The sequence below is a fragment of the Carettochelys insculpta genome, chromosome 10 (genome assembly GCF_033958435.1).
Source record: "Carettochelys insculpta isolate YL-2023 chromosome 10, ASM3395843v1, whole genome shotgun sequence".
NCBI classification, from domain to species: Eukaryota; Metazoa; Chordata; order Testudines; family Carettochelyidae; genus Carettochelys; species Carettochelys insculpta.
This window is the reverse complement of record NC_134146.1, coordinates 6474439-6492595: the sequence shown is the minus strand read 5'-3', so window position 1 is coordinate 6492595 and position 18157 is coordinate 6474439. Positions and strand designations below refer to the sequence as shown.

At 43.0% G+C, this 18157-nt stretch overlaps 1 protein-coding gene across 6 annotated transcripts in view; it reads right to left on the bottom strand.

Annotated features, from left to right (window-relative positions):
• DGKD (diacylglycerol kinase delta) overlaps window positions 1-18157 on the bottom strand; it is a 95188-nt gene that overhangs the window by 36215 nt on the left and 40816 nt on the right. For 3 of the 6 annotated variants that reach the window (XM_075003771.1, XM_075003772.1, XM_075003776.1), the window contains 4 exons: window positions 2959-3063; window positions 2289-2421; window positions 1094-1200; window positions 313-438 (listed from right to left, as the gene is read on the bottom strand). In XM_075003771.1, the coding sequence (XP_074859872.1) occupies window positions 313-438; window positions 1094-1200; window positions 2289-2421; window positions 2959-3063 (471 nt within the window). Of the gene's footprint in view, window positions 1-312; window positions 439-1093; window positions 1201-1806; window positions 2258-2288; window positions 2422-2958; window positions 3064-14264; window positions 14378-18157 lie in introns of those variants that run through there. The other 3 variants (XM_075003774.1, XM_075003773.1, XM_075003777.1) reach the window with 3 other exon arrangements.

Genomic DNA, 18157 nt, shown 5'->3' with positions numbered 1-18157 from the left:
GCCCTATACACTTAAGGGTCCTTTACAAAAGACCCCCAAGTAAAAGGATGATAGACGCAGCAATCCGGGTAGTTCTAAGGAAACATACAAGCAGGAAAGAAGTTCTGGAGTATTTTTTGGTTGTGAAAAATCTTCTCAGACCTTATATATACACCCCAGTGAAGTAATTAGGCACAAGCTTTAATTCTTACCCTTTGCGGACCACCTACAAGATGGAGAACCATAAGGATACATCTGAACGTGACCTTGAGCTGAACTGTCACTTCACACAAAAGGCAGGAAAAGAACACACCACAAATCATTCAAGCTCACCATGGCTTTGCACCAGAGACAGCGCCAATCTTGTAAGCGCAAAACACTGCCACAGGTTTTATCGCACACTGTGCATTTGGCACTCACAGGGAGGTTTCCTTCCAGCCACTGGTGTGGCATTGAAATCTGCAAACCAATTAGAAAGAGAACCACTGTGAGTTTCCAAGCTACAATTCTAACAGAAGAGACTGGAAAGCAAGGTCACTGACTAAGGGATAGACCTTAGGTATTTAGATGACACTTATGCACAGATAAGCTAATTCGTTTGCCCATGGTCACAAAGGAACTGGAGACTTGAATCCAGGCTTATCAAGCCCTAAGCTAGTGCCCTAACCACTGGAGCACCCTTCTTTTTCCAAGACTGAGCTATACGAAACCTCACATTTCACAACTCAACTTCAAAGTGCCATGTTCTCATGGCCCATAACTCTACAGGTGTCTCTGGCCATTAAGGAATCTTATCAGTATAACATGTGAGTGATAATGGAAGGCTCTTTCACAAAGAGCATGGTTGTCTGACATCAACAGGCTTTATATATACTACTTGCATTTAAAGACACAGTTGATTTTTGTAAAGTGTATAGAGCACTGGCAAACCCTGAGCCACACAGTTCCATCTAATTTTTCTACATCAGGACTTGGGGAAAGAGGGCTTTCCCTGCTTCATATCATTCCACACTGACATCTCAGAAGATGCAGGTGCAGAGGGACATATGCAAAGTAAACTCCACAGGTCCAGCTATTTCAGCTCACAGGGGACATGATCTAGGCCGATACCTACCCCATCTTCATCTTCAATGATATCCTTCCCAATAGATGCCAGTGTTGTCCATTTGCAGTTGTTGGTAGCCCGGATGGCACACCGCTTGTGAGCTTTAAACTTGCATACTAAAGAGGAAGGAAAAAGAAATTAATCCTGCCACTGAACACATGATGTGACCCTATTAGCATAAGGGCTGACTGGGCAGTGAAACAGTGTTTCAAATGTCTGCTCTCCAAGATAGCATCCTCTGTCTCATTAGCAATGGCAAACAACCAGAGCTAAATGCCGAGTTGGTTAAAAAAATGTTCTCTAGCTACTAACTGCTGCACCTTACTTTCACTGCTGGATTGTATAAGGATTATTTCATTGTTAACTATGACATAATCTCTACAGTAAAATGTGCCTCAACTGCTTTACACAACTGGTTGTAACCTTCGCCATGCTAGAAGTATGAGCTGCAAGAAGCTGTGCATGTCTGCTATGCCAAAGCTCATTAACCTTCTGAGATTCAAAGAGTTATGTGCACCTGTTGTTGCATCTGACAAAGCAGCTCTTAGCCCACGAAAGGTGATGCTCCAAAATATCTGGAGATCTCAGCAAGTGGGTCTGCCCCACAAAAGCTCATCACCTAATAAATTCTTTTGTTAGTCTTTAAAGTGCTACATGACTGATGGTTTGTTTTGTTAGAATACAGACTAACATGGCTACCTCTCTGTCACTATCCAAAATACCTGTTAGTCTATGAAGTGCCACAGGACTTCTCATTGTTCATTCAATACGTGTTCACTTTGATTCTTCAAAACCAGAAACATCCACAGATCAGATTTGGAAAATTCTAATATTCTATGGCAATGATTTCAGCAGACGAAAAATAAGTGCTTCCCCATACCACTGCTAGATCCAACATAAGAACCAGAATTAAAACAATGTACCCTGTCATCTCCCTATAACCTTATAAGGACCAAATCTTGCATTCGGTATGAACCCAGCAAATTCCCCAGGAAGTCAAAAGGAATCTGAGAGCAAAAGGAATGTAGGATCAGCCCATAAGAATTCCAGTATTACATATTCTGTAGCTTTGAGTGTTTGGCGTCACTTTTCTGGCCCATTCTATAGACAAACAACAGTTCCGTTGTTTGAAATGATCTTTGGAGTACAGTAATGAGTCACCACGACAATATGCCCTGAATGGGAGACAATAAAGTACTTTTACCTTCACATGACAGTCCATGCGATGTGACCCCAGAGAGTGCTTCGCGGCAAACGTTGCAGTACGTTGGCCGAGCATGTGAGCAGGCGTACCAGTTATGCATCCCTGAGAAATGGTCCATACTGTACTGCGTAGACTTAAAATAAACACAGTACAGTAAAACCTAAGATGGAGGTTGAGAGTTTTCCTGAGAGAGAAAAACTCAAACATAACAGAAAAGGCAGAGCTAGCCCAATCTTTTTTTGGGGTAAGGAGAGGAAAGGCTTTGTGCAGTTAACATACTAGACAGGCTACACGCATTGAGGGACAAGGAGTTAGGCTGCTACAGACCAGGACCTGGAGTAGGCTTGATCCTGAGCAGGGCAACAAGTCAGAGCAATGGAGGTTGGCTGACACCAATCAGCTGAAGATGAGGGGTGCAAGGCATGTGTTCTGCACTTACCCACACACCCACCCTTTTGTAAGTATTCTACACTCACCAAGAGGACTATCCAGAGCAGAAAAGTCACTGTAAGAGGAATGTATACAGGTAGCAGTTTGGAGGTTTCGTACAGAAGATCTGATCCAATGCCCACTGAAGTCATTAATGGGCACTGGGTCAATCCTACAAGCAGATGCTGTTTAGGAGGAACTGCACAAAACACAGATGTACCTAAGAGGGTTCTTCTATTACCTCAAAATGCTCGCGGTTCTGTACAGTCTTCAGCGCTGCAATCCAATCTTCCATCTCTTTTCTGTTATCCGCGCAGAGGATGAGCTTCCGACATGGGGTGATAACCTGACAGGACAGAGCAAATCATGACGGTGAGTCCCAGTGCTGCCAGGAGGAACAGAGAGCAGAGAATACGTTTCCTTGCAGAAAGAACAACCTTTATCACATGAAATGTAACTGCTTCTGAGGACAGCCTCAGCAATCAATTGTGTATCTCTGAGCAAAGATCAGTGGCACTTTAATGGCACTGCTTGCCTTGGAGGCCAATGCTCTCTTTCAGCAGGGTTTACAGTGCTGAAGAGTTTTTTGTTCCTACTCTGACTCCTGAATTCGTTAATAATTAAAGTTTGAGAAAAGCACTGGAGAGCCCTCAACAGAAAAGGATAATATAGAAATCAACCACACAACACCAGAGTCAATATATTAACCTCAAGGATATCGGATGAGGTTTTATAAAAAAGCAAACATCTGATTGGATTTTTCATATTCATTAGAACAACAGGATGAAGCCAAATGCTATTTTTATTTTGTTTACATAGCAACACACCAACTTCTACCAGTTAACTTTCTTATGTAAAATATGTGGTATACTGGAATTAAGACTGTAACTATCTATTACTTAATGGTGGGGGAAACCTCAAAGCCAGGATATGATCCTATTCTACAACTATACACACTTTCATCAATTCACTGAGTGGGGAAGCTGGAAAGCAACCTAACTCACTGAGTCTACATCTACATTATGAGATAAATTCGAATTTAAGGCAGTTAGCTTGATTGTACCAAGTAACTGTCTTCACTGAAAATATCATTAGCTTGATTTCGGGAGTACTAACATTGACATAATATCATCGGAAGCAGCTGGGTGTAGTGTTAAGTTCGAATTTAAAAGTTTGAATAAAGGCCAGTGTGGAAGCGCCATGTCTTAAAATCAAATTTATTAGCTTCCAGGGGCTGAGTGGCACTGCTGAACCTGGCTCCTGGCTCCCCGCTACTTGAGAGAGCTGGGAAACTGAGCAACGCAGCTGCCCTGGCCATTATCCTGGCTCCCGCAAGCTGTGGAGACCTGAGAACCAGGCAGCAGAGTGAGTGCTGCCAGAGGCGGGGGTGCAGCAGGGCCCATGGGGGAGGGCACAGGATATGGAGCTGAGGGAACTATGGGATAGGTTCCCACAATGCACTCCTGCAACAGTTGAAGTTTGGCCATTGAGTGTGGCAGCAATAAGTTGAATTTGTGGGGAGTCTGTGGGAAGATGAGGATACTCAAATTCGAATTTACAAAACCCAGAGTTATAAAATTGATTTTAATAAATTCAAATTTATTTTGTAGTGTAGATGTAGCCTGATTTTGACCGATAAACTCTCCCAGGCCCTCTGATTCAGGCAGTTTCTCTCCTGCTGCTTCCATCACCATGGCCATCTGCTTTGCCACCACATGGAGTTGATAAACTCTACTATGCTTAAAATATATGCAGAAACAGTTCTTCATAATTCTGACAACTGCCCACCCAAACCTAAGTTTTTGCTAAAATCAGCAGATTATAGTTTAATCAGCCCCCATTTTGGAGGTGTGACAAGTGAAAATCTACTATATATTCGAAAGAGTGTGTGTGTCTGTCTGTCTGTCCATCCATCCATGAGTCCAACTCAAGAACGTTTCCTAAATGGCAAGAGGCAGGACCACCAAATTTGGTAGGCAGCTTCCTCTTCTTATAACTTAAAGCAAGGTAGGGTTTGGCTGTGCCAGGACAATGGGACGTACAACGGAATGGGACAGTTTCTTATTGAACAGAAAGGGAGGGGTGCGATAGCAGGGACAGTTATATTTACCGGGAGACAGCGAGCACAAGAGAGGAGTTAGACGCCACAATGACCACGGATCAGGGGTTCGGGAGGGGACAGCAAGCACCTCAGCACTGACACCCTGGGCCAGCCCTGGGGAGATGCCACTGGCTGGCCAGCATGGCCTTCACTGAAGCAGGTCCCTGGGAGATGCCACCGGCCAGGCAGCGCTGCCCCCGCCACTGCCGCTGGAGCAGTGCTACCCTTGCCATCATGAGTGGTCCTGAAGACCCTCCCAAGACCAGCTCCCTGCCCTGCACCCCTCACACCTCCCAGACCCCTGCCCTGAGTCTCTCACTTCCTATTTTGATTTCTCATCTCCCACCCCTGGTCCTGAGCCCCCATACCACTCTGACAACTGCACCCCCAACCTGCGCCTCCCAACAACTCCCAGCCCTCTGCCTTGACTCCTGCTCCCACAAGAACCCGGGCAACACCACATGAATCCTTTAATGAGCTTAGGAAAATGAGGAAAATGTTCTATAATGGACATAATCATACTGATTAACCCTCTAGAACGAGACTGGGGGAAAGCTGATGGGTACAGAGGAGCACATGGAGGGGACTGAGACAAATTTCTTAGGGGAGGGTCTCTATGTACTAGTAAGGAGGAGAGGATAGAAGATGATAAAATGTGGGTAAGATCAGATGAGAAGCAACCAATGAAAAAGAATCTAACACACCAGGAAATGGCAGATGGATAAATAGGCACACATTTTTAAGTGCTTATACACAAATGCTAGAAGTCTAAATAATAAGATGGATAAACTAGAGTGCCTCATATTAAAGGAGAATACTGCTATAACAAGCATCACAGAAACTTGGTGGAATGAGGACATTCAAGGGGACTTAGTCCTACCAGAGCACAAAATATAATAGAAAGACAGAACAGGTTGTGCTGGTGGGGGAGTGGCACCATATGTGAAAGAAAATGTAGAATCAAATGAAGTAAAAATCCGAAATGAACCAAAATGTTCCATATAATCTCTAGGGATAGTAATTCCTTGCTCTAATAATAAGAGCATAGCAGTAGGGATATATTACTGGCCAACTGAGCAGGATAGTGACAGTGACTATGAAACACTAAGGGAGATAAGAGACAAGATGCAGAGGTAACATTTTTTGATGCCTTAAATGACTGCTTCTTGGTGCAGCTGGGTCTGGAACCCACAAGGAGAGAGGCAATTCTTGATTTAGTTCTCTGTGGATCTGGTCCAAGAGGTAAATATAACTGGACTGCTTGGAAATAGTGACCATAATGTAATAAAATTTAACACCCCTGGGGTGGGAAGACCACCTCAGCAGCCTAACAGTGTGGCATTTAATTTCATAAAGGGGAACTACACAAAAATGAGGAGGTTAAACAGAAATTAAAAGATACAGTGCCAAAAGTAAAATCCCTGCAAAAGCTGCATGGAAACTTTTCGAAGACACCATAGTAGAGGCAGAGAGGTAGCCATGTTAGTCTGTATCTTTGAGAACAACAAGAAGTCCTGTGGCACCTTATGGACTAACAGATATTTTGGAGCATAAGCTCTGACCACGAAAGTAGAGGCCTAACTTAAATGTATACCCTAACTTAAACACAGTAAGGGTGCGTCTACACTAGGAACTAACTTCAAAGTCAACTTTGAAGTAAAGGAGCCCAGCTTCAAAGTCCTTACTCCATTCCTGGGAATAGAGTAATGCCCTACTTCAAAGCTTAGCTTTGAAGTAGTGTGTGTGTGTAGACGCTCAACTTCGAAGTCTGTTACTTTGAAGTTGTACTTGGAACTAAGCAACTTCAAAGTTATTTTTGTAGTCGAGACACAGCCTACGAGTACGATAAAAGTGCTGGCTTGGCTTGGCTTAACCAGGTAAAAGAAGCAGTGAGAGATAAAAAGGCTACATTTAAAAAGTGGAAATTAAATCCCAGTAAGAAAAATAGAAAAAAGCATCAATTTTATTAAATTAAGTGTAAAAACATAATAAAAAAGCCAAAAAAGAGTTTGAAGAACAGCTGTCCAAAAACTCAAAAAGTAATAGCAAAATGTTTTTTAAGTACATCAGAAGCAAGAGGCCTGCTAAACAACCAGTGGGGCCACTCGATGACTGAGATGGTAAGGGAACACTCAAAGATGATAAGCCATTGCAGAGAAGCTAAATGAATTCTCTGCTTCTCCTCCCATAGCAAAGCAAACTTCTCGGCCCTTTAAATTTCACTCATTTCTCTCCTCCCACTCTTGGCATGCCGCCCATTTCCTATTCTGGTGTGAGGAAAAGCATTTTGGGAGGGAGAAAGGGGGGAAATACCTATAAGGAGCAAAAGTGGCTCTTTCAAAAGGAGTAAAAGCGGCTCTTTGTAACCTGTATCGGAGAGGTAGCCATGTTAGTCTGCCTCTTCAAAAACAACAAGTAGTCCTGTGGCATCTTATAGACTAACAGATATTTGGGAGCATAAGCTTTCGTGGGCAAAGACCCGCTTCGTCAGACTGTTAGTCTATAAGGTGCCACAGGACTTCTTGTTGTCTTTGTAACTTGTAAATGCTCCTCCTTCAGCCAGCCAGAAGATGTCACTAGAGACAAATAAAATATTCTTCCTCATTTTGGGACTGAGCCCGCACTCTCCAGTCACCGAATCCCCAAATCAGTAACAACTAAAATGTCCTGTCCCGTAACCACGAGCGCAGCTCTCCCACCGTAGACCTTCTCCTGTCTCTATCACAATGTTACACATACCCCCCAATCTAGTCACTTGCACCCTGATCTTGTAAATACTTGAACATGGGTGTAACTTTATTCGCATAAGAAGTTGCCCTGATGTGAATGGGACTATTCGTGCAAGTTCTAGCAGGGCTTAAGTGCTTGCTAGGACAAAGCCCTATTTTAAAGTGAATCATGGTTTTAAAGTACCTTGACGTATGGAGTTGTTACATTAGCATTTTGTACTAAACAGATGCAGATGCCAATTTTGTATCCACACAGGCCTCTATCTACACTACATCCTGCACACTTCTAGGGCTACTGTTAAAATAATAAAATATTCACTTGACACATTAAAACCGAAGCCTTATGCAATGAACAGCCTTTCAAACACGTGAAAAGTGAGGATATAACTTTTACAGTCATCCACACTAGAAGGCAATACTTGTCTGTTTCTTTTTTTAAATAAAAAATAAATATAAAATCACAGGTTCATAGAGATGTCGTACTGGAAGTGACCTTGAGAAGCCATCAAGTCCAGCTCCCCGCACTGAGGCAGAAAACAAGTAAAACTAGACCATTCTTGATGGGTACTTTGCATAAAGTGTTCTTAAAAACCCCCCTTGGAAGCCTGTTCCAGAGCTAAACTACATTTACACTTAGAAAGTTTTCCCAACATCTAAGCTAACTCTCTCTTGCTACAGATTACTTCTTGCCCTACCATCCAAGGTGAACACGGAAAACAATTGATCACAATTACCTTTATAGCAGCCTTAATGTATTTGAAGACTTATCAGGTCCTCCTCAGCCTTCTTTTCTCAATACTATACGTGCCCAATATTCTGGGACTGGGACTTCACCAGCCTTCAGGGGCTCTCAAAAGATAATTGTTAATATTTCCATGATTGGTCCAGCTATCTCCTTATGCAAACTAGGAAGAATTTACTCAAGTCCTACTGTCTCGAATACAACTAGCTTAGCTAAATATTCTTTAACTGTTCCTTCTTCCTAGTTGCTTTATATTAATCGCCTTAAATATCTGGTAACCATAAGCCTTAGTGAAGACTGAAGCAAAATAGGCATTAAACACCTCAGCCTTCCTGAAGTCATCCATCATTAGTTCTTCTTACACCCTAAGCAGGCAACTTCCACTTTCCTTCATGTGTCTGTTGTTCCTAGGGCAGGGGTCTGCAGCCTGCAGCTCTTTAAGGACTTCTTTGTGGTTCCTGGCACTATAATTGCAAAGTTTAAAAAACAAATAAAAAACCCCCTCCTGATTATTTTCCATAAAGCCCAACAATGAAGAACTCACATCTAAATAGCAAATGATATGTAATCATGAAATGCTGGATAACTCCACCTAGTGTCCTCCAGCGAGAGAGGTTTGTAAGTGAAAGTCAGGAAGACACTGGTCCAAACTCACACATATAAAGTGTGAGGAAACAGAATATGTGAAAAGTTTGTGAATGTCCTGCAGTAAACATACATTGCATTACAAATCACTGTGTGTGTGCTGTTCTTGAAATGGGTTACAAAAAGTATGATTTGCTGCTACGTATTAAGGACCGTCTCATATTTACATGCACTGCAGCTTTTCAATTATTGGGTTTTTTACCAAATTGTAAAAATTCTTCTTGATATTTTGGTTGCCAACCCTGGTACTAGGATATTTAAAGAACCTCTTCTTCTTGACTTCATACATCCCACTCATTTTGTGCCTTAGCCTTTCAGATTTTCTCCCTGTGCTACTCTTCTCTATTACTTCTTCACAATTTGTCCATCTTTCCACTTCTTATCAAATTTGTTGATTTTCAGGAGACTAAAAGCTCCTGACAGAGCCATATTGATTGGCCCCTCACTGTTCTGTTTACCTTTCCTTCACACTGGAGTAGTTTATTGTTTTGCCCTAAATACTGTCTCCTTGAGAAACTGACAGCTCTGTTAAACTCATTAGATTTCCCACCCAGGATATTTTATCTCTTTCTTTAATCCATTGTTCTTATACTGCTGCTCTTATTCCTTCCTTTCCTTAGAATCATGAAATTTATTCAGTATCAAAAGAACAAGTATCAATTTTTGTGCACCCTCTGAAAAGAACAAGAATGAAATCTTGCCCCAACAGACAGAAGCTCTGAAGCTGTTTTTGGTAAAGGTTCAGTTTGGGGCCTCAAAATTCCTGCATCCCCACACAGAACTGTCCAATGAAGAATGTTAGATTTTAAAACCATACAGTGCAACCACAATGAAATGCCAAAATGCAGCATTACAACAGATTTATGCTCAAAAAAGAGAGGCTTATGTGCTAGGAAACAAAAAATGGATGAAAAGATTGTAAGCTTTTTGTAGCAGGGACTGTCTTTTTGTTCTGTGTCTATTTCGGAAAGGTAGCAAAATGGGTCCTGGTCTATTACTTTGGTTTCTAGATGCCACAATAATTCATTCATTACTTAAATGTATTTTCAGATTTGATCCTGCTAGGCAAGAAATCACACCTGAAATTAGCACGTCGGTACAAAATGACAAAAACAAAAATAAGGAGTTTTGTAAGTAGGTTTCAGTTGGCAAGTTTCCCAACTTAATAACAGCTCTAGAAAAATATTTATCTTGAGTTTTTTTGTTGCTAGTGATGGGAACTGATGCAATGAGTCTAAAATACTTGTTTCCAAAACCATGAATTTCAAAGCTAACTTCCAGTTTAATTAGAAATGGGTCGATATTCAAGATTTTTGCACAACTTTGATGAAGATTTTAACTGGAGCAGCTTGTCTAAGAATTCCTGTGAAAGGAGTCAGAACATCTAGTTCTGGCAAAACTATCAGCTGTGAAACAGTGAACAGAGGCTACATTTAAACAATAACTGTAACAAACAGGAACCCAGAAAACACAACAGAGGTATTTCTCCATCAGAATACATCAAGAGTTCATCTAGTCCTCTATGGAACCTGTCTCCGGTAGTGGCCAATGTCAGAACATGCATCAAAAATTCACACAAACAGAAAAGAAACACAGTTAGGCTGATCCAAGCCTTGGCCTAGGCCAGGTGTCTGCAACTGAAATAGCGAGAAGAGCAATTTTTTGCAAATTCAGCTACAAAAAATCAATCCTTCAAGTGCCACAATGCACGTGAATATGAGACAGTCCTTAAAGTCGCACACTGCTTTTTATCACCCTGTTTGAAGACCACACACACACACACACACACACACACACACACACACAGAGATTTGTACCAGTTAGAAAGTTAAGTTACCCCCATCTCCAGGCTTTACCCACCTGAGCCCCCAGATCCACCCCCTATGCCCAGGTTTTACACCCCATCCCACACACCCGCACCCCTGCTGCCAGGCTTAACCCCTCTCAGCCCCAACCTCCCCCCCATGCTCAGGATTAACTAGCCTCAGTGTGCACAGTTCTGCTGTGGCTACAGCCTCCCTCCTCCACCACCACCACCTCCTCCTCGGCATGGCTGCCCAGCAGGGGAGGCTCGGCCATCTGTCCCCCTCAGCTCTCCTACTGGCTTAGACTTCTGCCATGGTGGGCAGAACCCTGCCCAGCTGCCTTTCCTTTCTGAGGCTCCCTGATGCAGCTGATGGCTCAGCAGCTCTGGAGACTGCCACCATTCGAACCAACAAAAAAAAACCCACTAAATTCAATTGGTTCAATGGTGGACAACTTAATTTAATTTTTGTTGTTTAAGCGGCGGCAGCCTCTGGAGCTGCAAGAGTAGTCAGCAGCAGCAGCAGCTGGAGCTGCAAGTGGCTCCTTTAAAGAGCTGCATGCATCTCTGGAGCCACAGGCTACTCACTGCTGGCCTAGATACTTCTAGGTTGAGGGAAGAATACTTCCCTCATCTAGCTACCACTTCTCAAGAGGTGGATTTCTTATGGTGGTTGTAAACTTCCTTCCATCGCTATGGTGCCACAGCTGAGCTACTGTAGCACTTTTAGGGCATGTCTGTAATACCTGCCAAATCAATCCAGTGGGGGTTGATTCACTCCATCTAGTATAGATGTGATAAATGGACAGCCAAGTGCTTCCCTGTCCATTCCAGTACACTATCAATGAGCTGCATGGACAGAGTCAACAGGACAACCTCTGCCAAAGACTCCCAGCAGCAAAGACACCACGAGAAGCACATCTAAGTACATCTTCAGTTATGTTATTCACAAAGCTGAAGTTGCACAACTTAGACTGATGACCTGTGGTAGCGTTAATTAGGACAGAATGTCGACATGCTAATATTCATGCAGGGGGAGTAGGGAGCAAATCTCAGGACCGCTCCTTGCTGGAACAGGGAGCACTGAACTAGATGGAAAAACTGTCCCTCCCTAATGCAGAAAGTAAAAAGATCAGATGTGTGTGGAACAAAAGGTTCCAAAAACCCAAGTGAGAAAAATGTCCCATTCTCAAAAATTTGTATGGGCATGTTTCAACTTGAAATTTCAACCTGAAACTCACTAACTCACTCTCCTCCTCTCTCTGCCTCAAACACCAACAAGCAGCATGTCTATACTGCAGGGATTACAGTGACACAGCTACAGCACCACTGCTTAGGCAATGCAACTCCAGCAGCGTAGAGACACAATGGCAACGTCAGGGTTTTTTCTGGCACTGGAGTAACTCCATACCTTTGAGAAACAGTTACTGGTTTCAGAGGGGTAGCTGAGTTAGTCTGTATCTTCAAAAACAACAAGAGGTCCTGTGGCACCTTATAGACTAACAGATATTTTGGAGCATAAGTTTTCATGGGCAAAGACCTGCTTCATCAGTTACTGGTTTGAAGAAATACTTCCCTCAACCCATGCACATTTTCCATTTATGGGAGGGAGTTAGGACTGAAGAGCTCTGGTGCTCAGGGGTGTGGATTTTTCACAGCCTCGAGTGCCATACCTATGTCCTAAATTTTAAGTGTCGACTGGTACTGCCCAACCACTCCTTGTTACTGGCAACCTGGGGGGAAAGGGAGGTGGGAAGGAAGGAGACATACAATGCTCCATTCTATATCATCCAGCCTAGCATCCTGCTGGCAAAAGAGGAAGATTTCTCATTCTTCACAAAGCAGTAAAGGCCCTCCCCTGAGAGATGCACCTTTCTAATCACTTATTCATATATCTTCATTGCTCACCATTGGAGTGATTAGCTGGCACAGATGTGTGAGACTGGTTACCCCTCTCTTGGCAGACACAGCACAGCTGTTAAAGGTCCAATAATTTGGTAAGTTCCAGTTCCACTTTTTGACTATCACCCTAGAACAGCAAATTCCACAGGAAGATGCCGCACTATGTGAAGTAGCACTTCCTTTTATTTGTTCTAAATTTACCAAGGAGTAATGTTATCCAGTGACCCCTTGTTCCCATAAAATGGGACAGCACAAAAACAAGGGACTAATTCACTTTGAATTAGGGAGGGGATTGCTTCCCCCGACAGTTTAAAAAAAATAAAATCAGAAGACAGAACAAACAACCAGTATCCTGAGATTATAAATAGCTTTGGTGGTTTTTGGCCTATTTTGGGGTTGGCAGAACTCTGAGCAGTCATACCCTGAAGTATATCAAAGGTTTATCATGATGTGAACTATCATGTAAACGAAACCAGCTTGCTCTTCCTAAAAAGGGAATGCCAATAAAGAAGGATGCAGATGTTTTTTTAGACTCTGAATGCTGTGGGAGCTTTCTAGCACATGAATTTCAGGTTTGGTCCCTAAAGTGGGTGCTGAATGACTAGATTCATCACCCTTAGCTAGCATTACAACTGTCTATAATGACACTGCTGGTGCAGAAAGCAACTGCCTGTGAGAGCCCAACCACCATGGCATCAGAGTTAAACAGTACTGGCAAGGAAAATGCCATTCATTCTCTCCATACAGGAGTCATCAGGGGGATGAAAATGACTGCAAAGGCTTAAGGATATTGGAGGAAGAGAAACTCCCAGCAAGACTCAAGTTAGTTTATAAATACCCCAGAGAACATCATCATACCGTCTGTGGAAACCCCAATGAGCGTATGGTTTGTTGGACAACTTCCTCAGTGCAATCAAAAGATTCACAGATTCTCCCTTGAGTTTTTGCAGATACTTCCAGCTGAGGGATCTCTAGCCTATCAGAAGACCTGTTCTTCAAGCCATCCTATTTGAAATCACTCACAGAAGGCAATGCCATACTGCATTTTAAAATGAGTGGTAGTAAATCTCTGAACTTGGGTCTAGAGACTTGGGCTTGCTCTGGCTCGGTCTGCAACTTGGGCTCTGAGTCCACCGTCAGACTATTTTTGAGGCTAGATGCTGACACCACCCTAACACTAACCAAGGACTCCATATCATCTGCATTTTTTCCCCAAGAAGTCCATCCTGTAACCAAAGTTTGCCATCTCCCTTCTGGCTGAAGATACCAATTAGGTGTCCATGACAGTGCTCTGTCCAAAGTTGTTACCAGTTTAACTGAACTGACTTTTCAATCAAGACAGTTGACAAATGATGGAGCTAAGTGATGAAAATATCAAATTTCACATTCAAAAATCAGACTCATCTCCCTTGAAAGTCCTTCTCCAGTAAACAGCTGTGACCATTCCGATCGGAAAGGTAACCCAGCAAAGATTGCCTGCCTTGAACCAAAATGTTAAATATATTTTATATATCTCCTGCTACATTTCAACTTTTGTGTTTTGTTTTGTTTTTTTTCCAAATACAGAGAAACTTCCCTCCTCCCTCCGAGCAGAGGGAATGAAACCTAATCTTCATTCTCTCACCTGGCTTCCATCAAAGGAGTCCTTACCCAATGACTTCTTCACCCAGGTTCCTCTCCAGTATTTCCTGGCTGCCCAGAAACTTCTCAGAGCTGAAGTAGCAGCTTTCGCCAAACACTGTATGACTGTGCTTTATCAGAGCACATCTGGTGAGCTCAGTCACCACAAGAGACAGAAAAACAAGTTAACGCTTTGGCCCAATCACAGAGCGGTTTGGAGAACAACACAAAAGGAGTGATAGAGGAACATGAAATTATTCTGCTAAATATAGCTGTCCTGATGCGATATACTGGTGAAGGTAGCCAAGAGTGGGCGTATGACAGGCCCTGATAATTTTGGCTGCTTCCTTTTGCTCGCTTCCTTTTCAAACACACAGCTCTGCACATAAATTTGTGAATCATGAATCCCCCAAGAGCTCCTGACATATTAATAGCAGCGAGTGGTTTAACATGCAAAGAGACAGCATATTATAGTTCGGATAACACAGCACCAGCAGCCAGAAAAAATGAAAATGGTGAGGAGGTCAGCAGGGAAGCTTTGCTGATGTGGGAAAGGCACAATTCAGAAACAGGTAGTGTCTTTGTTTTATATAGGGAGCCAGGCTTTCTTCCTCACATATCCCTTGACTTTCAGTGGAATGATGCAGAGAGGGTAATGTTATAGTGGAGCAGCTACAGTTGCAAAGTGAATAAGGATATGCCTAAAAACAGCTAGCCTGTGTTTACTGGCAAGACCACTAGCTCAACAGGACTAACATATTTCAAGCATGCTGCTGTTAAAGCTCATAGTGCACATTATTGATGGGACTGACGGTAAGGAGCTCCCTGGTGGATGATACTCTGCTTGACCTGGTGCCAAACCAAGGTATAAAGTGGACTAAGCATAGCTAAAGCAGCCTCTGTTCCCTCAATGAATATGTTAATTTATATTAGGAGTGTGTGTGTCACAGTTCTGGCAATCTGAGTACTGCAAAATTAGACGTGTGCATTTGTAAGCTTCCCTTGGTCTGAGCAGATGCCCTGCACTGTCTCTTTCTCTAGCGAGCTCCCTGGGCTCAGACTATATCGCTCCTTCACAGAAATGGGACCTCAAGGTCCAGTTGCCCTATATTCTCCCCTCCAGGATATCACAATAACAACAAGACAGCCCAAGAAATGTACAGATCTATCTAAAACAACACAACATCTATACACTCTTCCCTGCCTCAGTCTTCTCATCCCTCAAGCACACTTTGGGGTATGGTCACCGTTACCTACGGTGTCCAGGATCCCCGCTCCTGCCCCCAGCTTCTTCCTTTGAATGATGTAGTGTGTGCATCTCTCTCTCCTCTCCTATCCCCACAGCAGCCAGCTTCCTTCTTTCTTGTCTGGTCCTGCTGTCCAAAAAAGATCCTTGTGCTATACAAGCACACTCCTTTTCTTCCTCTCTCACAGCCTCTGTGCTGTTCAAAGACTAGCACTAAGGCCAAGTTTCTGTTTTCAAACCCCAACTCCCTGCAAAGAAGCAGAAGACAACTGTTTTTGAGTTTTCAGTGTCACCATCCTATTGTCCTAATGTGTTCCTATCTGAATGGGAGCTATTCTTGTCCCTGGTCTGCAATGTGCCGCTATTCCTGATGGCACAGGGCTGATGCCACATCCACTGAGCTACTCAAAGATAAAGCAATTTCATAATATCAGCCGTAAGTCATAGACCATACATAAACAGCACGCACAAATTACCACAGTGTTTCCAGACAACTGAATTCGGAGTCTGAGAATGCAATTTGACAAACTGAGGTGACGATGTGACACCTCTTATACAAGACTCTCTCTCCTGGGAAACACAAGGTAAATTCTGTTGAACTTTCATGCTTCAGAAGATGAGGGATTGAAGCACAGCTTTCTCCACTCACCTTTGTCAGTGCATCTCTGTCCTGCTTCGCAGCGCACACGACACACCGCTCTATCAATACACCTCAACCCCCATGAGCCAGTGCTACGCTCCCAAGGACTTCATTGAATTAGAGTGCTCTGAAGCATTCTACCTTTGTGAATATTCCCAAACAGGATCTACAGCCTAATTCTGCCATCTCTCACCCCTCAATTCCAGACGTGAGACTGAACATTCTTCATCCCAGGCAGAACTCACCACTTTCCCAGAGAAATGTAGTTACTTTTATAGTGAAAACAGTTTCATCTGCCAATCTGATCATTTCCACCTTTGGATTTCCATCAGATAAAAGACAAGTTAATATTTTAAAGAACCCTCCAAAGCCTGAGGAATAAGATTTTTTGTAGAGTTTCCTGCACACCAGAGAACTGAATCTGAAACTGCACCATAACTGGTACTTTGACCATGGACTTCTACACAGCTCTCAGATTTAACTCTGAATCGGCAGATTTCAAGCTACACCAGTCCACAGAGGGATAAATACAACACACTGCATCGCACTTCTTGGAACTAGATTCAATTAGCTGGAAGTGCTTCTCCTATGATATATACAAGATCTGCTAGGCCTACATGCAATAAAAGCACTTGCCGCCTGAGCACTGACTTTGGCAATATTTGTTGGCACAACATGTCCCCAGATGAAGTTTAATTTTTGTTTAATTATACATCTTGATGTCTCATCTTCTTCCCTGACGCTGGAGTGGGAAAACTGACAAGACAGCCCATTCTCTGGGAAAATGACCATCTCTCATACCAGGGTCACATTCCTATATGCCTCTGGAAGCTCTCTTCCTAAAAAAGAGGCATTTCTTTTCCTGACAGTCGGCAAGATGAGCACAGACAAGGGTAGATTCCAGTACTCCTGTAATCAGAAAGGAAGTGTGTTAAAAGATCCTCATCACTGATCAGCAGGCATAAACTTTGGTTCATATGCTGAGAATTTTTACCTACTCACAGATTCCGTGGCACTGGAAAAAGACCCTTTTCTTTCTTTCACACTTCCAGAGCACAAAGTCCTTTCAGAAAAACGCTCCCAAATGGAACTACACAATTCTGAAATAAAGGTGCAGCTGGAAAGCGGACGACATTTCAGAGGAAGCTTCAAAGTCATTCACCCAGAACCAAATAATCCTGAACAGAGGGAAAAGTCAATGATCTGCTTTGTTGTACCTGCTCCCCTAGTAGTGCAGTACCTGGCACAGTCAGCAACAAATGAAGTCTACAATTGAGCAAGACAAGGCCTGGCCTACATTAGGAAAATAACCTGTCGCTGACAGCTTACTGTTAGCAATAGCTCCCACAGTTGTGCCCCCGCCCACCGGCCCAGTAGTGCTGAAAACAGGTTAACTGCTAGTACAAAAGGAAATACGCTGTTTTCAGTATCATTACTGAAAACATGACAAACAGAGCGGCTTACCATACTTAGCGTCATGATGTTCAGGATGGTGTTATCCTGCCTGCAAAAGTTGTTAAATCATCTTGAACATCAACAGAGGAGGGGAATAAGAGGGGACACTTTTCCGATAACTGGCAGCAACCTGTCCTATTTCTGGTTGTTGACAAGGCTTCAAGAGCACGCATCTTCTACTGCAATTCTAGCTCATTACATAGGCCATGTTCTGAAACAACTTCTGGTATCCTGCAAAAATCTTATTGTATTTTCCTGCTCTTCAGGATAGGCAGAGCAAAGAGTTTGCACACTCAGGAGGGTAGGTTAAACACAGGATATAATGTGCTAAGATTAACGAAGAGCAAACAAAGTAGGAAACAAAAGCTGCTAGCTTTCAGGCCCAAGGGTAAGAACAGGTGCCAATTTCACACCAATAAACTTCCTTGTAGGGGAACAAAATCCCTTTACAAACCAATATTCTCCAAGCTTTCTCCTTCACTTTAAAACTACCTATCTATCCCACCCTGCCCCCTCCCCCCCAGCTTTGTCAAATATGCAGTCATATTTCACCTCT